The sequence below is a fragment of the Diabrotica virgifera genome, chromosome 6 (genome assembly GCF_917563875.1).
Source record: "Diabrotica virgifera virgifera chromosome 6, PGI_DIABVI_V3a".
Lineage (NCBI taxonomy): Eukaryota > Metazoa > Arthropoda > Insecta > Coleoptera > Chrysomelidae > Diabrotica > Diabrotica virgifera.
Genome location: NC_065448.1, coordinates 255,570,346 through 255,591,736, shown reverse-complemented (window position 1 = coordinate 255,591,736; position 21,391 = coordinate 255,570,346). Strand labels below are relative to the sequence as shown.

The window sequence follows — 21,391 nt, the reverse complement described above, 5'->3', positions numbered from 1 at the left end:
CCGTTTTATCCAAATACGGTATATAAAAATAAACAATATAATAGAAGAAGTCCAAAAAAACAACTTTGTTGGTATAGCCATGTACAAAGAATGGAGGAACATCGACTCCCAAAGCTGATAATGGAATGGCAACCCCCGGAAAGAAGAAAAAGGGGGAGACCAAAAACAGCCTGGATAAGTGGAATCGAGAAAGCAATGTCTGAGAGAGATCTATGACCAAGAGATTGGACAGATCGACGCGGCTGAAAAATAGGCACTGGAAGACGCAGGACGGTATAAACCGGTGTTATATATGTACAGTTTGTCTAATTTACTTACCGTTGCACGTCATTATCTATGTCAGGGATCTAAGTTAACATTGTTGCCAAAGTATAAAAAAATCCTGAATCCATTTTAAATCAAATAGATCACATAATTATTGCAAACTTGGATTATACAACAAAACAAATTAATATTCAATGTAAATAAATAAAAACATTAGAAATAGAAAACTAGAATTAAGTTATAATCTTACCTTAAAGTAAATAATAAAAACAATAAATATAATAAAACAGATACCTAGAGTAAAGAATAAAAACAAATCTAAAGTGTCAATACCGCAACTGTCAAATAAATGTTACCAATTTATGCCAAAATGTCACCTTCGTTGGATTACAGTTACAGTGTGTTCCGAACAAATTTGCTTCATAAAAACGCTTTATACAAATTAAACGAAACATATTATTGTGTATTTTTTTAAGTTAACATTAATAGAAATCTTCAAATATTATTTCTACGCGTATATAATAAAATATGTCTAGTGGCTGTAATTCCCGTGTACTCGGCAAAAGGATTCTAAAAAAGAACACACCTACCGCCTAAATATTTCGTGTTGGTATCATGTGACGTCACGGGCTATGACGCGGATGACGTGCAACGGTAACGACCGGTTTCACAAAGTAAAGTTAACTTGTGGTTAAGAGATAACCAGAAGTTACGTCAAAATATGCGTTTTAGTTTCAGGTCAACGGCGAAGTATGGTTAACTCACAGAATTTTTAACCAGAGGTTGGAGTAGGTTACCCTTATGGGTATACCCAGAAGGGTAACAATTATGAAACTGAAACGCATATTTTGGGGTAATTTTGAGGTTATCTCTTAACCACAAGTTAACTTTACTTTGTGAAACCGGCCGTAAGTAAATTAGATGGAGTATAGGCATATAAAAATAAACAATGTTTTTTCGTCTTATTTTGCAACACCATTATCAAATATTGTAAAAAACTTTAAATGGAACAAGATTTTATTGACATCTAAAGGAAATTAAAGCAAATAAAACAGGAAGTACTTACATAAATGAATGAATGAATTTGCCACAGGCCTTGGATGGTATGGTTAAGCCACTGTTGGCTTGAGAATTTCTTATAGACCTGTCTTTCTTTGACAACAGACTACTTCATCTTGTATATACTTTCTTCTTATCTGATATATCTGGGGATACTAAGGAAAATAATACAATGCATGAAAATAGCATGATATATATTTGTATACAACATATGTATAACATAATTAAAATTTTTTATAAAAGGACTAAACACTAACAATACAATCGTATAAAGAATAAAAAATATTAGTAATAGTTCGACTGATATGATTTCACATAAATCAATAAATGGCCACTCTCTGAAATTTTAAAGCTTTTTTTAAAGTACTTAAAAAGGTTAAGACTCAGCAACATAGCTATAAAAATATAAAAATGATTAATAAGGCAATTTTTGGTCCTATGTTTCGAACTTACTTTACAAAAATACGAAATAGTTTTATATGATTCATTGATAGATAGAGTTAATTTTTTGTACCAAGTGTTTTTGAAGTGAATACTTCTTATCGTTCAGTATGGAATTTTGTCGGGTTTAAAGTCGTATTTGGCGTCATTAAAAATCGTGACGCAAGAGCGTCATTAAAAAAAAGTGACGCTAGAGGTTAGTTTGCGTTTAATCATAATACAGGTACGTATCCATATACTTATTTAAATTGAATCAAGGAATTATATTATTTATTATTTGGATTTAAACAAATTTTGATTTTCTACAACCACTATTCAAAATGCACTTTTCTGCATAGTTTTATGTTAACAAAGTTGATATGTATTTTCTCACAGTGTAAGACATATGACATTAGTGTGCAGAAAAGTGACGTTTCTGTGCCGGAAAGTTCGTTTCTGCACAGTACCGTTACATTCCACAATAAAATCATAAAAAATATAATTATAACATGTTTTGATGAAATGGTTTTATTTAAGATATTAGATTTAATAGTGCTTTTTAAAAAAGAACCGATTTAACTCATGTCCGAGAAATCTGGAAAATTCGCTACTTTAATATTATTTTTGAATTTTACATTTGGTATTTTACAAATGACTACCTCTATCTGAGTAACGTTATATATTCTGTTTACATCTGTGGTTAAAGTTTAGACAAATATACAACCTATAAACAAAATTATTATACTTAATTATCGAATAGAAATCAAATTATGGATGTTACACCTGTTTTATTTTACAATTTTATTGTTAATAAACATTTTATAATTATCAAGTAACCAATAAGGATTTAGCAACCTCAGAAAGATACGTCGAATGAAGTAGGTTTGGTGGAAATCCGTGACTGCATAAATAACGTCAAATGTGACATTATTTTGTAGTAATTATTTAAAATCGTTTAAATTCAAATAAATTAAGGCAGTGCCCTAAATTTTCAACTGATTTCTGTGTAATTTGTTTAGGTATAAGGATTTTAATTTGATTAGTATTAATTAAATACAGTTTAAACTTTTTAATTTATTATTATAATAAATCTTCGTTGAGAAATTGTGATTTTTATTTTTAGCAAAAACTGTGGTTGTAGAAAAAGTAGTGTGTAACACGAGCAGAAAGGTAATTTCTCACTCGTTTGAATTGCAGCACTCTCTTGCGCTCGTACCGCAACTTTTCAAACTCGTGAGAAATTAGTACCTTTCTGCACGTGTTGCACAATATAGTCAATATATTATATATTCAAATAATAATAATAATAATAAATTATTAGAATGTAATGTTTGTATGTAACAAAAAATCATACCTATACGTTGTTTACGTTCGAGTTTGACATATACGTCAGAGGCAGACTTAATTTTAATTTAATTATTAATAAATATAATTTTGATAGTGAATTTAATTATTATAAAAAATAAATAAGATGTTTAAAAATACAGTTTTGAGTTTGAGTATACACAGTTTGAAAGAAATTTATTAACTTGGGCACGTTAAAAATCTTACTTTTGTAACGGCTTACCCTTTTAACGGGAGTAATAGACTCACCCATCATTTATTTTATGTACGTGTCGTTTTCACAGACATAATAAGTCCTTAAAAACTAAAAACAATGTTTTAAAATTAAATAAGCTCAAATTATTTATCGGGAACTAATAAAATAAGGTTTGAATTTGAATTTAGATACTTCGTAATTTCAAATTTAATATTTTTTACTTCTGTTTTTGAGCCTTGAAAATCGTATTTTTTTCAGTTTTAAATTATATATAACTCGAAAATGATCAATTTTAGAAAAAAAATTACCTTGTTCTCAATGATCCAAAGAACCTAAAATAGTATTTTCCCGGACCGAAAAAAATTTATTTTTATAATAATTTGTTTTATATTTTTTCATAAATAAATGTAGTAACTCCCAAATTACGGCATTTAGGTATAGGGAATATTATATGAAAAATAATCAGTATTTTTTATGGATTTCAAAAGGAAAGAAATATACAGTGTGTTCTATTTGAAATAAGAAAGTTCATTAGATTTCAAGAAAAACGGAAGATTTGGCAACAATGTAAATGCCACTGCAATATCGGCCGCGTTAGAAGACCCTTACCCACCACAATCTAAAAAATGGTGCAAGCCGTTTCCGAGATAATTGGGGCGTTCCATACATAAAACTCACTCTATACTCTGTATATATAAATAAAATTAAATAAAGTGAGTCGAATCGAATGGAATCAAATTGAAGCAAACCGAATATAATCGAATCTATAAGAAGTATTCACTTCTGGCACTCCGCAAGTGCCACTCTCTCTTTTTTGTGATTTAAAGTTCTGTTAGAATTCATTTTAAAAAATGCTGTAATATAATCCAGCAATGTAAAATTTTAGATTAAAATGTGCATAGATGCATTAAAAGGCCATTATATAAAAATATAAATATGTCAAGACTACAGATTAACTCCCGTTATTAGGTATATTAAACAGAAATATAATATTTGTACAATATTTTTTGCATGACACCGTAGTATTAGCGGAAACAGAAGATTAACTAAAAATATTGATGAACATACTATCAGAAGAAAGCCACAGACTGAACCCCCATGAACCAATTACACCCAACATACAAATAAATAGTATCACCCTTCAGAGTTTCCAAAGCCTCATATACTAGGGCAGATAGCTAAATAGTCAGCTAGACCATTTAAAAGAAATTAGAAGAAGCATTGAAATACCAAAGCTCTGGTTTCATGAACATGCGTAAAATGCTCTGTAACCCCAAGCTATCAGTCACAATAAGATTGAGAACACTAAAGTGTTATGTGTGGTTTCTATTACTGTATGACTGTGAGACCTGGACATTAAAACAGTATGACGTCAACAAACTGAATTCATTTGAAATGTGGATGTACCGCCGAATGTTAAGAATAAGCTGAACTAGCAGAACTACGAATGAAGAAGTACTGGAAATAATGAACACACGTCCTCATCTGGCCAATACAATAAAAATTATAAATACGTCATATCTAGGATACATAATGCGAATGCGCCATAGGGAATTTGAGCAGCTTCAGGTAATATTAGAAGGCAAAATCGAAGGTAAAAGGGGTAATAAGAAAAAACAAAAATCCTGGCTCTGAAACATCAGAGATTGGAGCCACACAACAGGAAATGACTTAATTCATCAAACCCGGGACAGAGAGAAATTTGCCCTATTGATCGCCAACCACAATAGAGAAGACACTTAGGAGGAGGACGTTTTTTTCTGTTCCTTTCCAACTGTAGTGTGTTAGAGAGAATTCGATAATCTGTGCCGCACTGAAAAAAAAAAAGGGTTTGGGATGATCTGTATACCTGAAAAACTAAAAATTGATTATAATTTCCAACAAAATATGTTGGTTGATATGTAAGAAGTTGAATCTGTAGCCCCAACGTGAGAAAGACATTAGGCATATATTTGTGTTTGTGCATCAGGCACTAATCAACAATTGCACATACAGAGGTTTAAACAATACAAATCAATATAGTTTCTTTTCATTTTTTTACGAACGTTACAGGTTCTTGTCGTTCCTTTTCTAATATATTTCTGGTGATATTAAATGCTTGTGTTTTCATAAAATCGACTTTTTTATATACGGTATCTTCCTGTTGTTTAGCAGGAGTCGTTTTTGTACTATTGCCGCCGGTAAAATTCGAACCACTGGATCCCTCAAGATCTAGGTCCAGGTACTGCATTTTGCCCGAAAGGTAATGATAGACTTGTTCACCTTCTGTTTGGGAAAGTAAACTGTCATGAGAACGACCTAGATTTGGTGGTGTTGGACTTGGTGCTGCTCGAATTTTACGCTGGTCTTCTTCTGTGTTAAAATGTTTTCTCATGTGAGCCTCCTATAAGAAATAAGTGTATTTTATTAATAAAATCTGTTTCAATATCAAAACATCAAATGTTAATATTATATAAAAAAAATTCAGATAGTTAAACTACAAAATCTAAAATAAAATACCTAAAACCTAATATGCAGACGCTTTCATTTGAAAATCATTTCAAATTACTTATTATTAGCATCGTTATTATTCTTTCTTCTTCTTTTTGGCATCATAACCCTGGATGGATCTTTGCCTGTCTGGCTATGTCCTTCCATTCAGATCTCTCTTGTGCCCTTCTTCTCCCCTGTCTTATTTTCATGGTTTTCAGGTTGTCTTCCACGTCATCCAACCATCTCGTTCTGGGCCTTCCTTTTTCCCGCCTTCCACTCTAACATCTTCTTTGTCGTTTTCGCGTCTTCTTGTCGCTGAACATGTCCCAGCCATGACAGTCTTTGACTTTTCACAAATCGTACAATATCGTAAACTTCATTCAATTCATTAACATCGTTGTTTCTCCTGATTCTCCATGTGCCATCTTCCTCTTGCACCGTGCCATACACTTTTCTCTCGAATGTCCTGAGTTGGGCTCCATCCCTTTTCGTCAATAACCAGGTTTCACAACCATAGGTTACTACGGGTCTAATCAATGTTCTGTAGATAGTCATTTTGGTTATTTTGTCTAATAATTTCGATGTCATCAATCTTTTATTATCATAGTATGTACGATTTCCGCTGGAAACATGTTTAATTTCGCTACTTACGGAATTCTTCTAATTGATTTCTGTGTTCAGATATGTGAAGACATCCACACGTTCAATAGTAGAGTTGGTGCAAAACCTCGTGAACCTTGAAAATGCGTATGTATAACCGAAATATAATGAAGCCTAAAAACATACGACTATTTTGTTTGCTGCGAATTGCGCGACAGGGTCCCATCTGCACCCTGATATTTTCAGTAATGTCGGATTCAATCGTTTCGTTCGTATATTGACGTCACCAAATGAATGAATTAGGTTCACGAGATTTTGTAACAGCAATACAGTTGTCTATTGTGATATAATTTTCATTGTCAGGTGCTCTTTTGACGGTCATGTATTTCGTTTATTTTAAGCCCCCTTTGTCGTGCTTCAGGATCAATTTCTTTAAACGCTTCCATTAGTCATAGCTTGTTCCTACTAATGATAGCTACATTGTCTGCATATGCAGTCATTTGTACTGTCTTGATGTTTATATGGCTGGTTACATTGGTTTTCTGATGACTGCCTCAAGAACTAGGTTGAATAGCATGGTTGATAGAGCGTCTACCTGCCTCTCTCCCATGTTGATTGTCTCACTCTCATGTTGAACAAGGGGTTCAGTTCTCCATCTACTCTGACTGCTGCTTTTGAACTTCTTCTTCTTCTTCTTCTTCTTCTTCGCGCGACTAGGATTACTCCTGTTTGTCTACCTCTTATTCTGTTTCAGTTGTTGTTGACTGTACATTGTCTTTCCACCTTTTCGGCGGCCTTCCAACGGGTCTTCTGCTATACGGCTTGTTGTTTTTATAGATGTTCGCTAATCTATCTGGTTCCATTCGATTTACATGTTCGTTCCAGTTTTTCTTTCTTGTTTTTATCCACCTGATAATATTTTGAATTTTGCATCGTTCTCGTATACTTCTGTTGCTTTGTCTGTCTCTTACTAATATGCCCGCTATTGATCTTAATACTTTCATTTCGATATTGTTGATTTGTTGTTTCGTCTTTCTTGTATCGGTCCTTGTCTCCGCTGCATATGTTAGGATAGGTCTTACTGTTGTCTTGTATACTTTTATTTTGCTTTCCGTGGTCATATATTTGTTTCTCCATATGGTTTCTCGGAGGCAACCACTTACTCTTGCCGCTTTTATTGTTTGTGTTGTAGTCTCTGTTCTTATATTCCTGTCACTAGTGATCTCTACTCCTAATTAGGTAATTAAATTTCATTACTTGCTCTACAATTTTGCCGTCTATTTCTAACTTGCATCTACGCGGCTCTTTACTTAATCACTATACATTTAGTTTTTTCTACTGATATTCTCATATTAAGTTTATTTGCTGTGATATTGAAAGTGTGGAGCTGCCTTTGTAGGTCATCCTCGTTATCAGCAATTAGTACTGCATCATCGGCATAGCATAGCATCGTGATTTTATGCGCTCCCAGGTGGTATCCATGTCGTTTTCTTACTTCGTGAGTTATTTGATTCATCACCATATTGAATAACAATGGACTGAGCGAGTCTCCTTGGCGGATTCCTCCTTTCAGTTCTATGCGTTCTGTTTCTCCTGTTGACATTATAACTCTGGTCTTGTTGTTCTTGTTAATTTCAGTAATTAACCTTATTATCTGATGGTCTATTTGTTCATCTTGTAATAAATTTAAGATATCATTTCGCCTCACTCTGTCAAAAGCACTTTTTAAATCTACAAAGCACATGTATGCTGGTTTTCCATATTCAATAGACTTTTCTACTATTTGCCTGATAATAAAAATTGCATCTATTGTGCTGCGGTTCTTCCGAAAGCCTTGTTGTTCATCTGCCATGTTCGATTTTTCCTCTATCTTTTATGACTGCACTCAACAATTTTAATGTGCTGTTCATCAGACTAATGCGTCTATAATTTTCAGGATTTTTCGAGTCTCCCTTTTTGAGTATCGGTAGCAGGAGACTTTCCTTCCATTCCGCTGGTACTACTCCGATTGGAGTAACTTTTGAACCCTGCAACGTCATTTTTATGAGACTGATACATATTTCTTAAGCCGGCCACTCACGATATCAATTCTGCAATACTGCAACAGACAGACCAGTCTCTCTGTGGTCACTTTATACGATTTTGTTGGATGCACGGACACACACGATCAATATTTTTGCCAATTAGTCGAATTCGACAAAATTGAACGACGCTGCAGTACTGTGAGTGACCGGCTTTAGGTATACCTAGATTACGAAGGTTTTCCAGCATGTTTTCTTTTCACACTATCAAAAACTTGTTTAAAGTCTATATACAAGTCTATATATATTGTACATATTATATAGTTCTATATCGTATTCATAAGCTTTTTCTTTTTCCTGTTATCGTTATTATTAAAAATTTAAAATAACCTCAGGATAAAAGATTTTTAAACAAAAACTGAATATATCGTCCCTACCATTTCCAACTATCGAATGTGAAAAATCGGATTTTTCAGATTCGATACTTTGCCCTGGCATTATATGTGATACATCTTTTTTAACTATTTAGAATGGGAAATAAGCCACAATATTATTAAAAAATGATTTTTATTAACGTTTCGACGCCCAAATCGGGTGCCGTTGTCAAAATACAAAATACTATTAATATAAACAAAAATGTTGTTGCTTAGTAAAAAAATTCTTCTAATAATTTATTTAATTTGACTCATTTATATCGGCAATTCAGATACATATGATACATTTCAAAGTAGAAGACTTTAAAATGATATTGCCAATATTTATGAGTTGCGTTCCTGGGACGACTTTACTGAAAGATAGTTCATTCGATTACATGAAATCAACCCCAACTCAAGAATATCCGTCACAAAAAATCATAGCATGTGATCTGTCTTTAAAAAGACAACCACATGCAACGGTGACATTAAAATTCTCGCGTTAGAGATCTCATAGTAAATCACGAGGGAAAACCAGGAAAAACCTCGTGATACTATCCCGACATCGTAAGTATTTGGTCTTACATTTAATTTACTCTCAAAATTAATACCAAATTGACTTTACTATAATTTTGTTTAAATTATAAATAATATCAATAATACATGGGTATATAAGTAATACTAAAATATAAAATATGTACTAACTCGACTATTGACTTACTAATTGTGGTATTTTCTTTCTATTGACTTCCTCTTTCAGTATGGGTATCCACATCCTATCCACATGGGTTGATTTCATGTAATCGAATGAACTATCTTTCAGTAAAGTCGTCCCAGGAACGCAACTCATAAATATTGGCAATATCATTTTAAAGTCTTCTACTTTGAAATGTATCATATGTATCTGAATTGCCGATATAAATGAGTCAAATTAAATAAATTATTAGAAGAATTTTTTTACTAAACAACAACATTTTTGTTTATATTAATAGTATTTTGTATTTTGACAACGGCACCCGATTTGGGCGTCGAAACGTTAATAAAAATCATTTTTTAATAATATTGTGGCTTATTTCCCATTCTAAATAGTTAAAATTGTAAAAATGCCACAAGAAAATAGCTTCAGAACAACATTGTGATACATCTTGTGGCAAATTCTCGTTATTGTAGCTTGGTTAGGAGCGCGAGAAATATGCTGTTTAAACCATCGAATATGAACACATTTTTTAATTTGGTTGACTGCAAACTGGCGAAAATGGTTATATTCGATACTTTTGTTTTGTATAAATATAACTAAATGTATATTTGTACAACGCTAAATGTCGAATATGTCACATTCGTTAGTTTGTGTTGTAATTTATTCAACAGTTATTCAATTATAATCTGTAAACTGTCGAAAATGCTAAACTGCTGAGAAGAATAAAATGCACATGTTTACAATTTGTGCGAATTTTGTTTCAGTATGGCTTCCAAGAAATTCTTGTGAGGCAGTTTATGATTTCGTTTTAACGGATTTTCATTATTTGATTATACCACTTATTCGCTGTTATACATTCGCTAATTTGAATCATCGGACCGAAACAAATCTTTGATTAATACAAAAAGCAAAGTAACGAATGTGATTTTTTGGAAAGAAAAAAATGATAAGCAGTTCAAATTTGTTATAAATCTAACAAGGATTAAACATTACATACAAAAAATATAAAAATTTTCCCATTTGTCAATGCGCTGATTAAGGAGTCTCTAAAAAAAGAGTTATTTTGCTCTCCTGAAAAGTACCACTTTTCACATTCGATAGGTGGAAATGGCAGGGACGATATGCTCACGGACAAAAATATTGCAAATGCAAGAGAAATGAAATTGTTTTCTGCTGCTGTCTTTAGCCCCCCAGTATCATAGTAGGATTTATTTTCCGAATGCGATGTTTTAAAATGTCATATAAATGCTATAATCAGATTTAAATCTGATCTGGACTATATTCTGGCCAATATAATTTTTAAATTTAATCTCATCAAGGAAGGTAAACACTGTTCTAGAGACATGAAGACGTGCATTCGCACCAATATGTCATATCAAATGTGGCTTGGAAATGGCAAAACATGATCTCCTAAAATGTTTTCAATGTACATGTCAGTTGGCATTCGCCTAATCACCTCCACGTGTTCGGTATGTCCTTTCAAAGCAATACCACTTCTTAGCACTATGCCGCCACCACCAAAACTAACGCTCTGTATGAGATTACAACTGACATACTGTTCACCAACCCTTCTGTAGACGAAGTTTTGTCAATCCTGCTTGCATATGGTGAACGGTATGCCAGATGTAACCTCATACAGAGTGTTAATTTTGGTGGTGGCGGCATAGTGCATGGAGTGGTATTTCTTGGACAGGAGATACCGATGTAATATCATTAGAATAATCTGTATAGAATAATATGTTTTAAGTTAATTTTAATCGCCAATCGGCAGAAGAAGTATCGGCCGACCGCGCAAAAGATGGAGCGACAACCTTCCATAGAGGTATCAATCCGCCAATGAACAAGCAGAATTGCTTATAAAAAGGAAGAAGAAGAAGTTAATTTTAAATAACCTTGTAAGATATGTATTAGTGAAGTGACATTGACCGTAAGTGAACCCATAAGACGTGTTGTTTTGAGTTAAGAATAAAATATAAAATAGACGACAAAACACGAGAGAATGAATTATATTATTGTTTATAATACACTTCGAAGACTTGTAAATAAAGTATGTTGTAGCAGATGAAGTAGTAATTATTTTAAGGACTATAAGGGTTAATTGTATACCAACCCGTCAGCATTTCCTTACACCGAGGTCTTCATGTTACATCATTTATATGATACTTTAACACATCGCATTCGGAAAAGAAATCCAATTTCTGTGACACTGGAGGCAGCACAAAAAATTTCATTTCACACATTAATTTCAAAAAATCCAATATTTTTGTCCGTGAGTGTACAATATACGTGTAGTATTCTAACCTGCAAGGGTGTTGGCGGTTTTAATTTTCGATCGACAGAAGGTGCGCTTCTCGGTGAAGGTGGTTCCGGGTTAGAAGAAATCGAATGTGAGTCGGATAATTTTCTTTTTGGTTTCAGCTCCCTATTGACCATCGGCGGAGGCATTAGTTGTGTTACACTTAAAGAAGGACTAGGTAAATTAGAGTAGGCAGGTGCGGACGAAGAATGAGAATGGGCTGGTGAGGGAGGTTCATCTTGACCTTCTTCGAGATCGTATCGAAACACCTGAAAAATAGACAATGCTTTATTGTGACTAATAAATACGGATTCAAACACTGATTCAAACAAGTTCTGTTTTAGGTGAATCAATAGGGCTTTTCATCGATTGTCATTTGTTTCGAGCTTCTGTCATGTGTCACATAATATTAATATATCTACGACATACGTCTTTGGTTTGTATCATTGGCAATACCAATAACGTATGACGTAGATATATTAATATTATGTGACACATGACAGAAGCTCGAAACAAATGACTGTGAATGAAAAGCCCTATTAGATCCATTCTGTTTTAGTTAAATGCATTATAGGAAAAGTCAAACAATAAGGAATGCACGTAATTTCCCCCTTGTTGCTATTTTCTAAATTTGAAAAAATATATAGGGCGTAATCAGATTTTTTTGACGTGCCATTCTTATTACAGCGAGCATTTCATTGGTGATGAGTCTGACGTCTGTCATATCATAATATTTGAGGTTAAATATAACGTCAAATTATTGTTTTCAAATTATAATTTATCTATTTAGTTTATATTTTAACGACAGTTTATTTTTTAACCAACTTCACTTTCCCTTCCCTATCTTTGATTGGTCGATTAGGTTTGTAATAGTCTTCTTGTATGGTTGGTTTAGTTATGAGTTAATTTTAAAAAATGTTGCTGGCTAAATGGGCACAGCTAGCTCTCAAAGGCTATAAAAGAAGAAGAAAAAATAAAAAGTCTTACATAACCTTCTATAGGACAATGTCAGTTTGACACTTATAGTAAAGATCACACACTCTTAAAGACAAAGAGAAATAGTGTAGCAGGTAGCCTGCTTTCGTAAATACATAAATATATGTTTTTTATTTGGCAACTAACTGTACTTTCCTGTCAAACTTGAAGGTAGCGAAAAAACTAATATAAGAGAAAAAATTTGTTGAATTTGTTTGCCGTTAAGTTTGTACCGGTGCGGTGTGTTATGATGTCATTAAATCTATGACGTGCATTCCTAATTGTTTGACTTTTAGTGTAACATCGACATTGTGTCACATTATTTTTAAATTTTTCAACCTTAAAAATGTTAATTTAACATTTCTACTGTCTTGTGATGCGTTATTACTATACCCTGTTTTTAAACTGGGAGGAGTAATTCAAATTTACCGCGCCGTAATGCTCGTTTGTAATTGGTTCAACCTCAGGCAAGTTTACTCCACGGTTCTTACACATTTACTATGGTTGCTTACACCGACTTAAGCCCGTGATTACGTCACGAGAGTACAGTAATTTAAAGCGTATGATTAATTGGTATTTTTATGTATTCGATGTATGGAAAATAGTAAAGATAGTTATGAAATAAAGATGTTTAGCGGATTATAATACCTAATTGTGGAAAACTGTTGATATTTGGGCGGTTTGGTACTTAAAATTAATCAGGACCGGTTATTCGCTTTTATCCAACGGTTAAGCAAGATTTACGAAAATCTAGATTCAGAATATTTTATAACTCTGAAGTTTATTGTAACCTCAGGTTATGAGAATTTTCCCAGAATTTTCAAACCTTATTTTTTTTTTGATTTTCTGAGGACGATTTCCGGAGTGGAAATCTAAACGTCAAACAATAGCTATTTAATAAATGTAATTTTCATTACACCAACAATTGTGGCTCAATCCCATATAAACATATAGTATTTTTACTACAAAAGCGATATTACGTAGGTCAAAATTTTTGACGTAAGAGAACTGTCAAAACATTAGAATGTGACTTTTCATTATTGCTATGTTTATTATAAACATGGCAATAATGAAAAGTCACATTCTAACGTTTTGACAGTACAGTTCTCTTACGTCAAAAATTTTGCCCTACGTAATATCGCTTTTGTAGTAAAAATACTATTATATACTTCTGCTAAAATATAGACTTTAACTTCGACCAAAAGTGTTGTCAGCACTGGCCGAACGGTACCTCAAATTCAATGCGCAGTGAATTTGCTGAAGATAGTAAATAATAACTAACTTGGTGTTAGTGAAAATGAACTTACTGTTGTGCTTGTAGTAGGTTTTGGAGAAATATCGTATCTAAAAATAGTACCCTCAGGGCAAGGCACAGGCGCAGCATTATTATAACAGTGTCTTCGTTTTAAGGTAGCATCCGTTTCTATGTGATGCGATCTAGGGAAGTCATACATATCATCTGTCAACTTTGGCTGTTGACTTTCGCTTTTTACATTCTCATTTTCTGCGTCCTTGCTGCAAAGTATAAAAGTTATATTAGAAGTGATCAAAAAGACGAATTATTAGTAACAAAATGTTTTTTCACTTAAAAGGCAAATTTTAAAAAAGAATAGTTGGTCAACGCAATGAATTTTGTTTGATTCTAATTGAGACATTCACCAGATGTCGCCACCATTTCTGTCAGGATCGCAACGTCACGCGTAACTACGATAAATGCAAAATGCATAGACACCAAGTTGGATACGACCCAATTCATAACATATCAACTCGCACACATATTAAGAAAAATAAATATATGGATGAATATATGAGGGTTCCGGGATGAATATCTAAAAAATGGTAAGGAGCAGTAAAGAAGTTTTGAGTTTTAAAGTGTTGAATTTTGAAAAAAATATTCTTATATTTTTTATTAACAAATATAAGAGTATGAAACATGTTAAAACTAGCTGAATATGTTGTTAATACGTAGGCAAAATATGGAAAACCAAATATTTTTTTATAATGATTAATTAGAAAAGTATGAAAATATGAACTACAACTTAACATTGTTTACCTAAAATATTTGAAATAGTTTAACGTAACGTGTTAAGTGGTGTTGACTTAACATAATTTGGTAGGTACTAGGAATTCATTTTAAATTTAGATACCATTTGTGGTAAACAGCTGGAATCAATTCCCAAAATGATTTTACATCTTTCATGTTTTCTATAACGTTTAAATAGAAATAATAATATAGCGCCGGAGAGAATTTATTTTCATGTTTGCAAGTAAAAAATGTTAAGTACATCCCTTACCATTTCTTACTTGCGAACATTTATTCTAAGAATATAAAGAAATTGTATTCTTTATTCGCGGTGTGCAAGTACTTGGAAGGGGAAACGAGAAACTACCCTGCGCGAGTCGCGGAGAAATATTGCAACTATCTTAAATAATTCATATTGTCAAGTGAAATTGTCAAATTGACGTATATTTCATAGCTTCTGTCAATGAAGCAGAAAAATTATATATTGCTCCACAATATTGATATGATATGCAATTATTATATAAAGGTAAATTTAATTAATTTTATTTTGCTTGCAGTACTGCATTTTAATAACTAACTTTATTTACTACATACAATTGTTGACGTTTTCATAACATAACCTGAATCTTATTTTTTCTTCTTATTATTTTTTTGGACTATGGCCTTGACAATTATCTAGTAACCAGGACTAATATAATTGGCCAATATAATTAAAAGTGCGAATTTTAGTATAGAGCGTAGAAATAGGGGTCGCTTTGCCGAACTTGCACGGTCCCAATAGAAACTTGACCAAGCTTCACTAAATACTTGAAATTTAGGATCTTTATCTGAATTGCAATCATCGAAGCTCTCAGAATTGTCACAGTTAACAGCAAAAACGCCATTTAGATTTGAACAACCTGCATTATCATGGACACATAACATTATTTTCATGCTTATGCATGTCCCTTACCAAATTTTAAGAAATTAATCTGGCTCCATCTATTATTAGGAGGATAAACTAATAGACCGATCAAAGAACAATCTGACCCCCAAAAAAAAATAAAGGAAGGATGAAAATTTGGGAATACGTTGTTGAAATTGTCTATTATTATATAAGAAAAAGTTTACAATTCTACATCTCCTCCATTTTACAAAAATGGAGGGGAATACCCCCCTCTCGAAGGTGAAAAATATACATTCAAAATAAGTCCGGAATTGGATAAAATGACTAATTCTAAGCAACTTTTGTTCTATAGAATTTTTCTTTAAGTCAATACTTTTCGAGTTATTTGCAAGTGAATATGTTCATTTCTAACAGAGAAAAACATATTTTTGGATGGTTTTTCGGAGATAACTCAAAAAGTATTTCAGCGAAAAAAATATTCTTAGCAAAAATATAGCTTATAAAAAACTGAAAAAAAATGATGTATTCTTGAGGTCTGTAGACCCAGTAGAAGCAGAGTTGTAGCTAATGAAAAGTAGGTTCTTCTTCATCAAATTCCAGATCTAATATTTCAATGTGAAATAACCCAAAAACGGAGTACTTTTCGGAGAAAATTAATTTCAACTTTTTTAAAGTGTTTAAAAAAAGGTTTATTTTTATTTATTAAAAAAGCTTGTAACATTAAAAGTAAGTGAGTTACGCTCAAAATATTGTTGGTCCCTTTTATTTTTTTGGTAAAAAAATTGCGAAAATCACCCCCTAATTAGCATCCCCAAATAAATTTTATCATTACCACTTCACAAGTTACTTTGCTTATGTATTATTTATATATTCTGTAAGTTTCATCGTTTCGAAGTGCTTATTTTTAAAAAGTTGTAGTTAAAATGGCTTGAACGAGTAACTAATCACGAGTTTAGGCAAATTTTGAACAGTCAGAGCGTAACCAATTTTTGTCTAACAAGGAAACAAAAAAGCAAAAATATTTAGAAAAGCAAAATGTACATTTTATTACTCTTTAAGATTTTTGGTATTACTAATAATTTTTAAGTTAGTTCCATGGACAATTCCATTTTTTTTCAAAATTAAAAAAAAATGTTTTATTTCAAACACAATTTTTTTCCAAAAATGAGCACTTTGAACCAATGAAACTTATAGATAATATAAATAATACATAAGTAAAGTGACTTGTGAAGCCGTAACGATTAATTTTATTTGGGAAGCTAATTAAGGGGTGATTTTCGCGATTTTTGTACCAAAAAATAGAAGAGACCAACAATATTTTGAGCGTAACTCACTTATTTTTAATGTTAGAAGTTTTCTTAAAAAAACTAAAATAAACCTTTTTTTAAACACTTTAAAAAAGTTTTAATGAATTTTCCCCAAAAAGAGCTCTGTTTTTTGGTTATTTCACATTGAAATATTCAATTTGAAATTGACGAAGAAGAACCTACTTTTCATTAACTACAACTCTGCTTCTACTGGGTCTCCAGACCTCACGCGTACACCATCTTTTTCAATTTTTTATATACTTTTACTAAGAATATTTTTTTCGCTAGAATTCTTACTTTTTGAGTTATCTGCGAAAAACCGTCCAAAAACATGTTTTTTTTTTGTTAAAAATGAACATATTCACTTGCAAATAACTCGAAAAGTATTGACTTGGGGAAAAAACTCTATAGAACAAAAGTTGCTTAGAATTAGTCATTTTATCTAATTCCGGGCCTATTTTAAACGTATATTTTTTCACTCCCGAGAAAATATTTTTCACCCTGTATTTCCCAATTTTTGAAAAATGGAGTGGATATAGAATTGTAAACTTTTTCTTATATAATAATAGACAATTTCAACTACCTATTCCCAAATTTTCATCCTTCCTTTATTTTTTTGGAGGTTTTCCTAAAAGTTTGTGTTCCCTGATGGGGCTATAAGTAAAATTTTCTGCTTTGCCATGTCCCTTGCCATCTTTTACATACTATTTCGCGAAAAATCAAAATTTGTCTCTTACCATTGTTTATTACCGAACCACTCATATTTAGAAATTGAATTAATGATGTCATGCTATTATATTATACTATATAAGACATCATTAATTCAATTTCTAAATTATATTCTCCCATATACTTATTTTCTTAATATGTATGCGAGTCGGTGTGTTATGAATAGGATCGTGTCCAACTTGGTGTCTATACATTTTGGATTTATCGTAGTTACGCGTGACGTTGCGACCCTGACAGAAATGGTGGCGACATCTGGTGACTGTCTCAATTAGAATCAAACAAATTTATTCATTGCATTGACCAACTATTCTTTTTTTAAACAATGCTATTGTGTGAAGTTTCTAATTTATGTAGATTCATAGAGAAGTAATTATTACTTACATTGTTTTAGTAGGCGTTAGGTTAAGGTAACATGGAAGTGGTGCGATATGTGCTGGTTTTGGTGGCCTAGGCGGAGGAGCAGCTGCAGTAGTAATTCCATTATTAGTATTTGATTTAGTAAATTTTTTAGTTGCTACGAGATTCTCTCCATCATCGGAACTTTCTGACTTTCTTGTATTCTTGGATGTATCTAAAAAAAATTAGATTCACCTTAATTTGATATGTTTCACAAATAAAAGGAACAAGGAAAGCATAATACATATAGAGATGGATAATAGGTCATGAAAACATACAACAAAATAAGAAACAAGTTTATTCTGTTGCTTGTTAATAATGAAAAAGAATTTTCTCATGAAATCCTAATTCATAACGATAATTTGTAAAGGAATTGGTTCTTTCTTCTTTTTAAAGTTCTCAAAAGAAGTCTCTCAAAAATACCAACAAGTCTTTCATCATCACCGTTTCAGCCCCGTACATCAAAACCATTCGTAAGGTCTTGTATATATTGAGCTTTTACTGCACGTTTTATATTTTTATTTTTTAAATGTTTCTGGAGACTGTGAACAGTTCTGTTTTCTATTGTTATGCATCTTTTTATTTCGTTACTTGTCGTGTTTATGGAGTTTACTAGCGATTCAAGATATGTGAATTCTTTGGCTTGCGAAGATATGGTGGTTAATTTGAATTCTTTGTTGGATATTTCGGGAGTTTTTAGGAAGCAACATATATTTGGTTTGTTCTCCGTTTACCACAAGTCCTAATTCACTTGCCAGGTCAGCAAGCCTTGTAAAACACTGCACCATGTCTCTCATACTTCTGCCCACTATAACTATATCGTCAGCGAATGCGAGAATTTGCGTTGATCTATTAAAAATAATTCCATTCATTCTAAAACAGTAGACTCTCTCTATAACGAGAACTGAAATGGCGGACTAATTACCTAGTTAGAAGCGGATCTCGTTATACCAGACAACAATAATATTGAAATGTTTTGATGTCTCTTATTACGTAGTTTATTAGGTGTCAATGGCCGAACTGAACAATGAGACTTCGCCAACGTAAATTGTAAATTTCCTACAATATTCAATATCGGTCGATAGATAAACATGAAGAAGTTTAATACAGGCAGTGGAGTTTATTACAGCAGTGGCCTCGATAATAACACAGATGTTGGGCATTTTTATATACAGGCAGTTGAGATATTTATTTATAGCCATTACTGTGCTAAAAACAGGTAAAGAAACATATTCTTCATTTTATTTTTCCTCGTTATAACCAAATATGCCTCATTATAGAGGTGTTATAGTTCAATAGGAGCCATCGGCCTTCTAGGCCTGGAGAGCTAAACTATACAGGGTGGTTCATCTTATTCGCCTCGGTCTCTGTACGGAAAACCACTTGATATTTACAAAAAATTTCTTCACAGAAATATACACGGCCTTTAATACTACAATCTAAAAATAATGTGAATTATACAGGGTGCTCCAAAAAAAGAGTGGTATATCAAAGTTATATTTTTTCTTATGGAATGCCCTATATCTGATGACATTACTGAATTGACCTTAAAAAATAAGCTATACTTTCATAAGGGTTCCCTATACCTAAATACAGGGTGTCTTGATTTATTTCGATTTTTATGAAAATGTAAGGTTTTAGAAAAAATAAATATCTACGAATCTAAGAATCAGTTACAAATTCTTTCTTGTATCTTAATAATAGACTATTTAGTATACTTAAACAGATGCTTACTGTAAAAAAATTTCTTACAGGGTGGTCAAAATATGAGATTGTTCTATTAACAAATTCAAGCTGTAATAACTTACTTATTTTAAATTGAACACCCTGTATCTTACTAGTCTATAGAGTAGAAAATTTACTTAGCTTTCAATTCTTATTAGGGTTTCCTATACCTATCTCCCTTCATTTTTCAAATATTTAAAGATTTCCTAATTTGTAAGGTTTAAAAATTAGAATTAAGTACCTATGTCGTGGTTATGTACAACACATCACCAACACCGGCAATATACTTAAATATCTTAGTCAAGATACTTTCGTTAATAAAATTCACATTTGTATCATTTAATCACACAGAGTGTATTTATTTTAAATAACATACTCGATATTCTATTCTTTATAATGGAAGATTTTTAAAATCTCTTCAATTGCATGTAAACATTCTCAATACACATGTTATTCTGTAAATATAAATTCCCATGTTATTCTGTAAATACCCATTTTTACATATTTTTGTACAATAGGCTCGTTTTCGTCTTAGTAGCCATTGCATTTAATTGTTTGTAATTACGATTCAAAGATTCAAACAAAAAGTGGTGTTCTTAAATTTACTTAATAACCTTCGGTTTAAGATATGGAAAATACTTATACGGAATGAAATATAATTTAAATATCTTCCAGAATACGGCATCTAATTATAGGGTATGCAGTTTAATATAAACATATTATTAAATGTCACATGTAGGCCAAAATCAACTAAAATAATACAACATTCTGTGTGATTACACGATAACAATGAAAATTTTACTAATGACAGTATCTTGTCTAAGTATATTGCCGATGTTGGTGATGTGTTGTACATAACCACGACATTAGGTACTTAATTCTAATTTTTAAAGCTTACAAATTAGGAAATCTTTAAATATTTAAAAAAAATGAAAGGAGATAGGTATAGAAAACCCTAATAAGAATTGAAAGCTAAATAAATTTTCTACGCGATAGACTTGTAAGATACAGGGTGTTCCATTTAAAATAATTAAGTTATTATAGCTTGAATTTGTTAATAGAACAATATAATATTTTGACCAACCTGTAAAAAATTTTGTTGCAATAAGCATCTCTTTAAGTATGCTAAATAGTCTATTATTAAGATCCAAGAAAGAATTTGTTACTGATTCTTAGATTCGTAGATATTTATTTTTTTCTATAACCTTACATTTTTATAAAAATCGAAATAAATCAAAACGCCCTGTATTTAGGTATAGGGAACCCTTATGAAAGTATAGCTTATTTTTTAAGGTCAATTCAATAATGTCATCAGATATAGGGCGTTCCATAAAGAAAAATATAACTTTGATATACCACTTTTTTTGGAACACCCTGTATAATTCACATTATTTTTAGATTGTAGTATTAATGGCCCTGTATATTTCTGTGAAGAAATTTTTTTTAAATATTAAGTGGTTTTCCGTACAGACACCGAGGCGAATAAGATGAACCACCCTGTATATAGTTCAATAGGAATTTCATGGGACATCTAATGTACCTCGTTATAAGCAAAACCTTGTAATATC

General features: G+C 31.9%; 1 protein-coding gene across 2 annotated transcripts in view; it reads right to left on the bottom strand.

The window, feature by feature from the left end:
- Positions 1 to 1,502: 1,502 nt before the first annotated feature.
- The window catches only part of LOC114331539 (GRB2-associated-binding protein 1), a 37,683-nt gene continuing 17,794 nt past the window's right edge, over positions 1,503 to 21,391 (bottom strand). For both annotated transcript variants that reach the window (XM_050653941.1, XM_050653942.1), the window contains exons 5-8: positions 18,084 to 18,273; positions 14,065 to 14,272; positions 11,788 to 12,051; positions 1,503 to 5,666 (exon numbers count right to left, since the gene is read on the bottom strand). In XM_050653941.1, the coding sequence (XP_050509898.1) occupies positions 5,313 to 5,666; positions 11,788 to 12,051; positions 14,065 to 14,272; positions 18,084 to 18,273 (1,016 nt within the window). In that variant the 3' untranslated portion in view covers positions 1,503 to 5,312. The remainder of the gene's footprint in view (positions 5,667 to 11,787; positions 12,052 to 14,064; positions 14,273 to 18,083; positions 18,274 to 21,391) is intronic.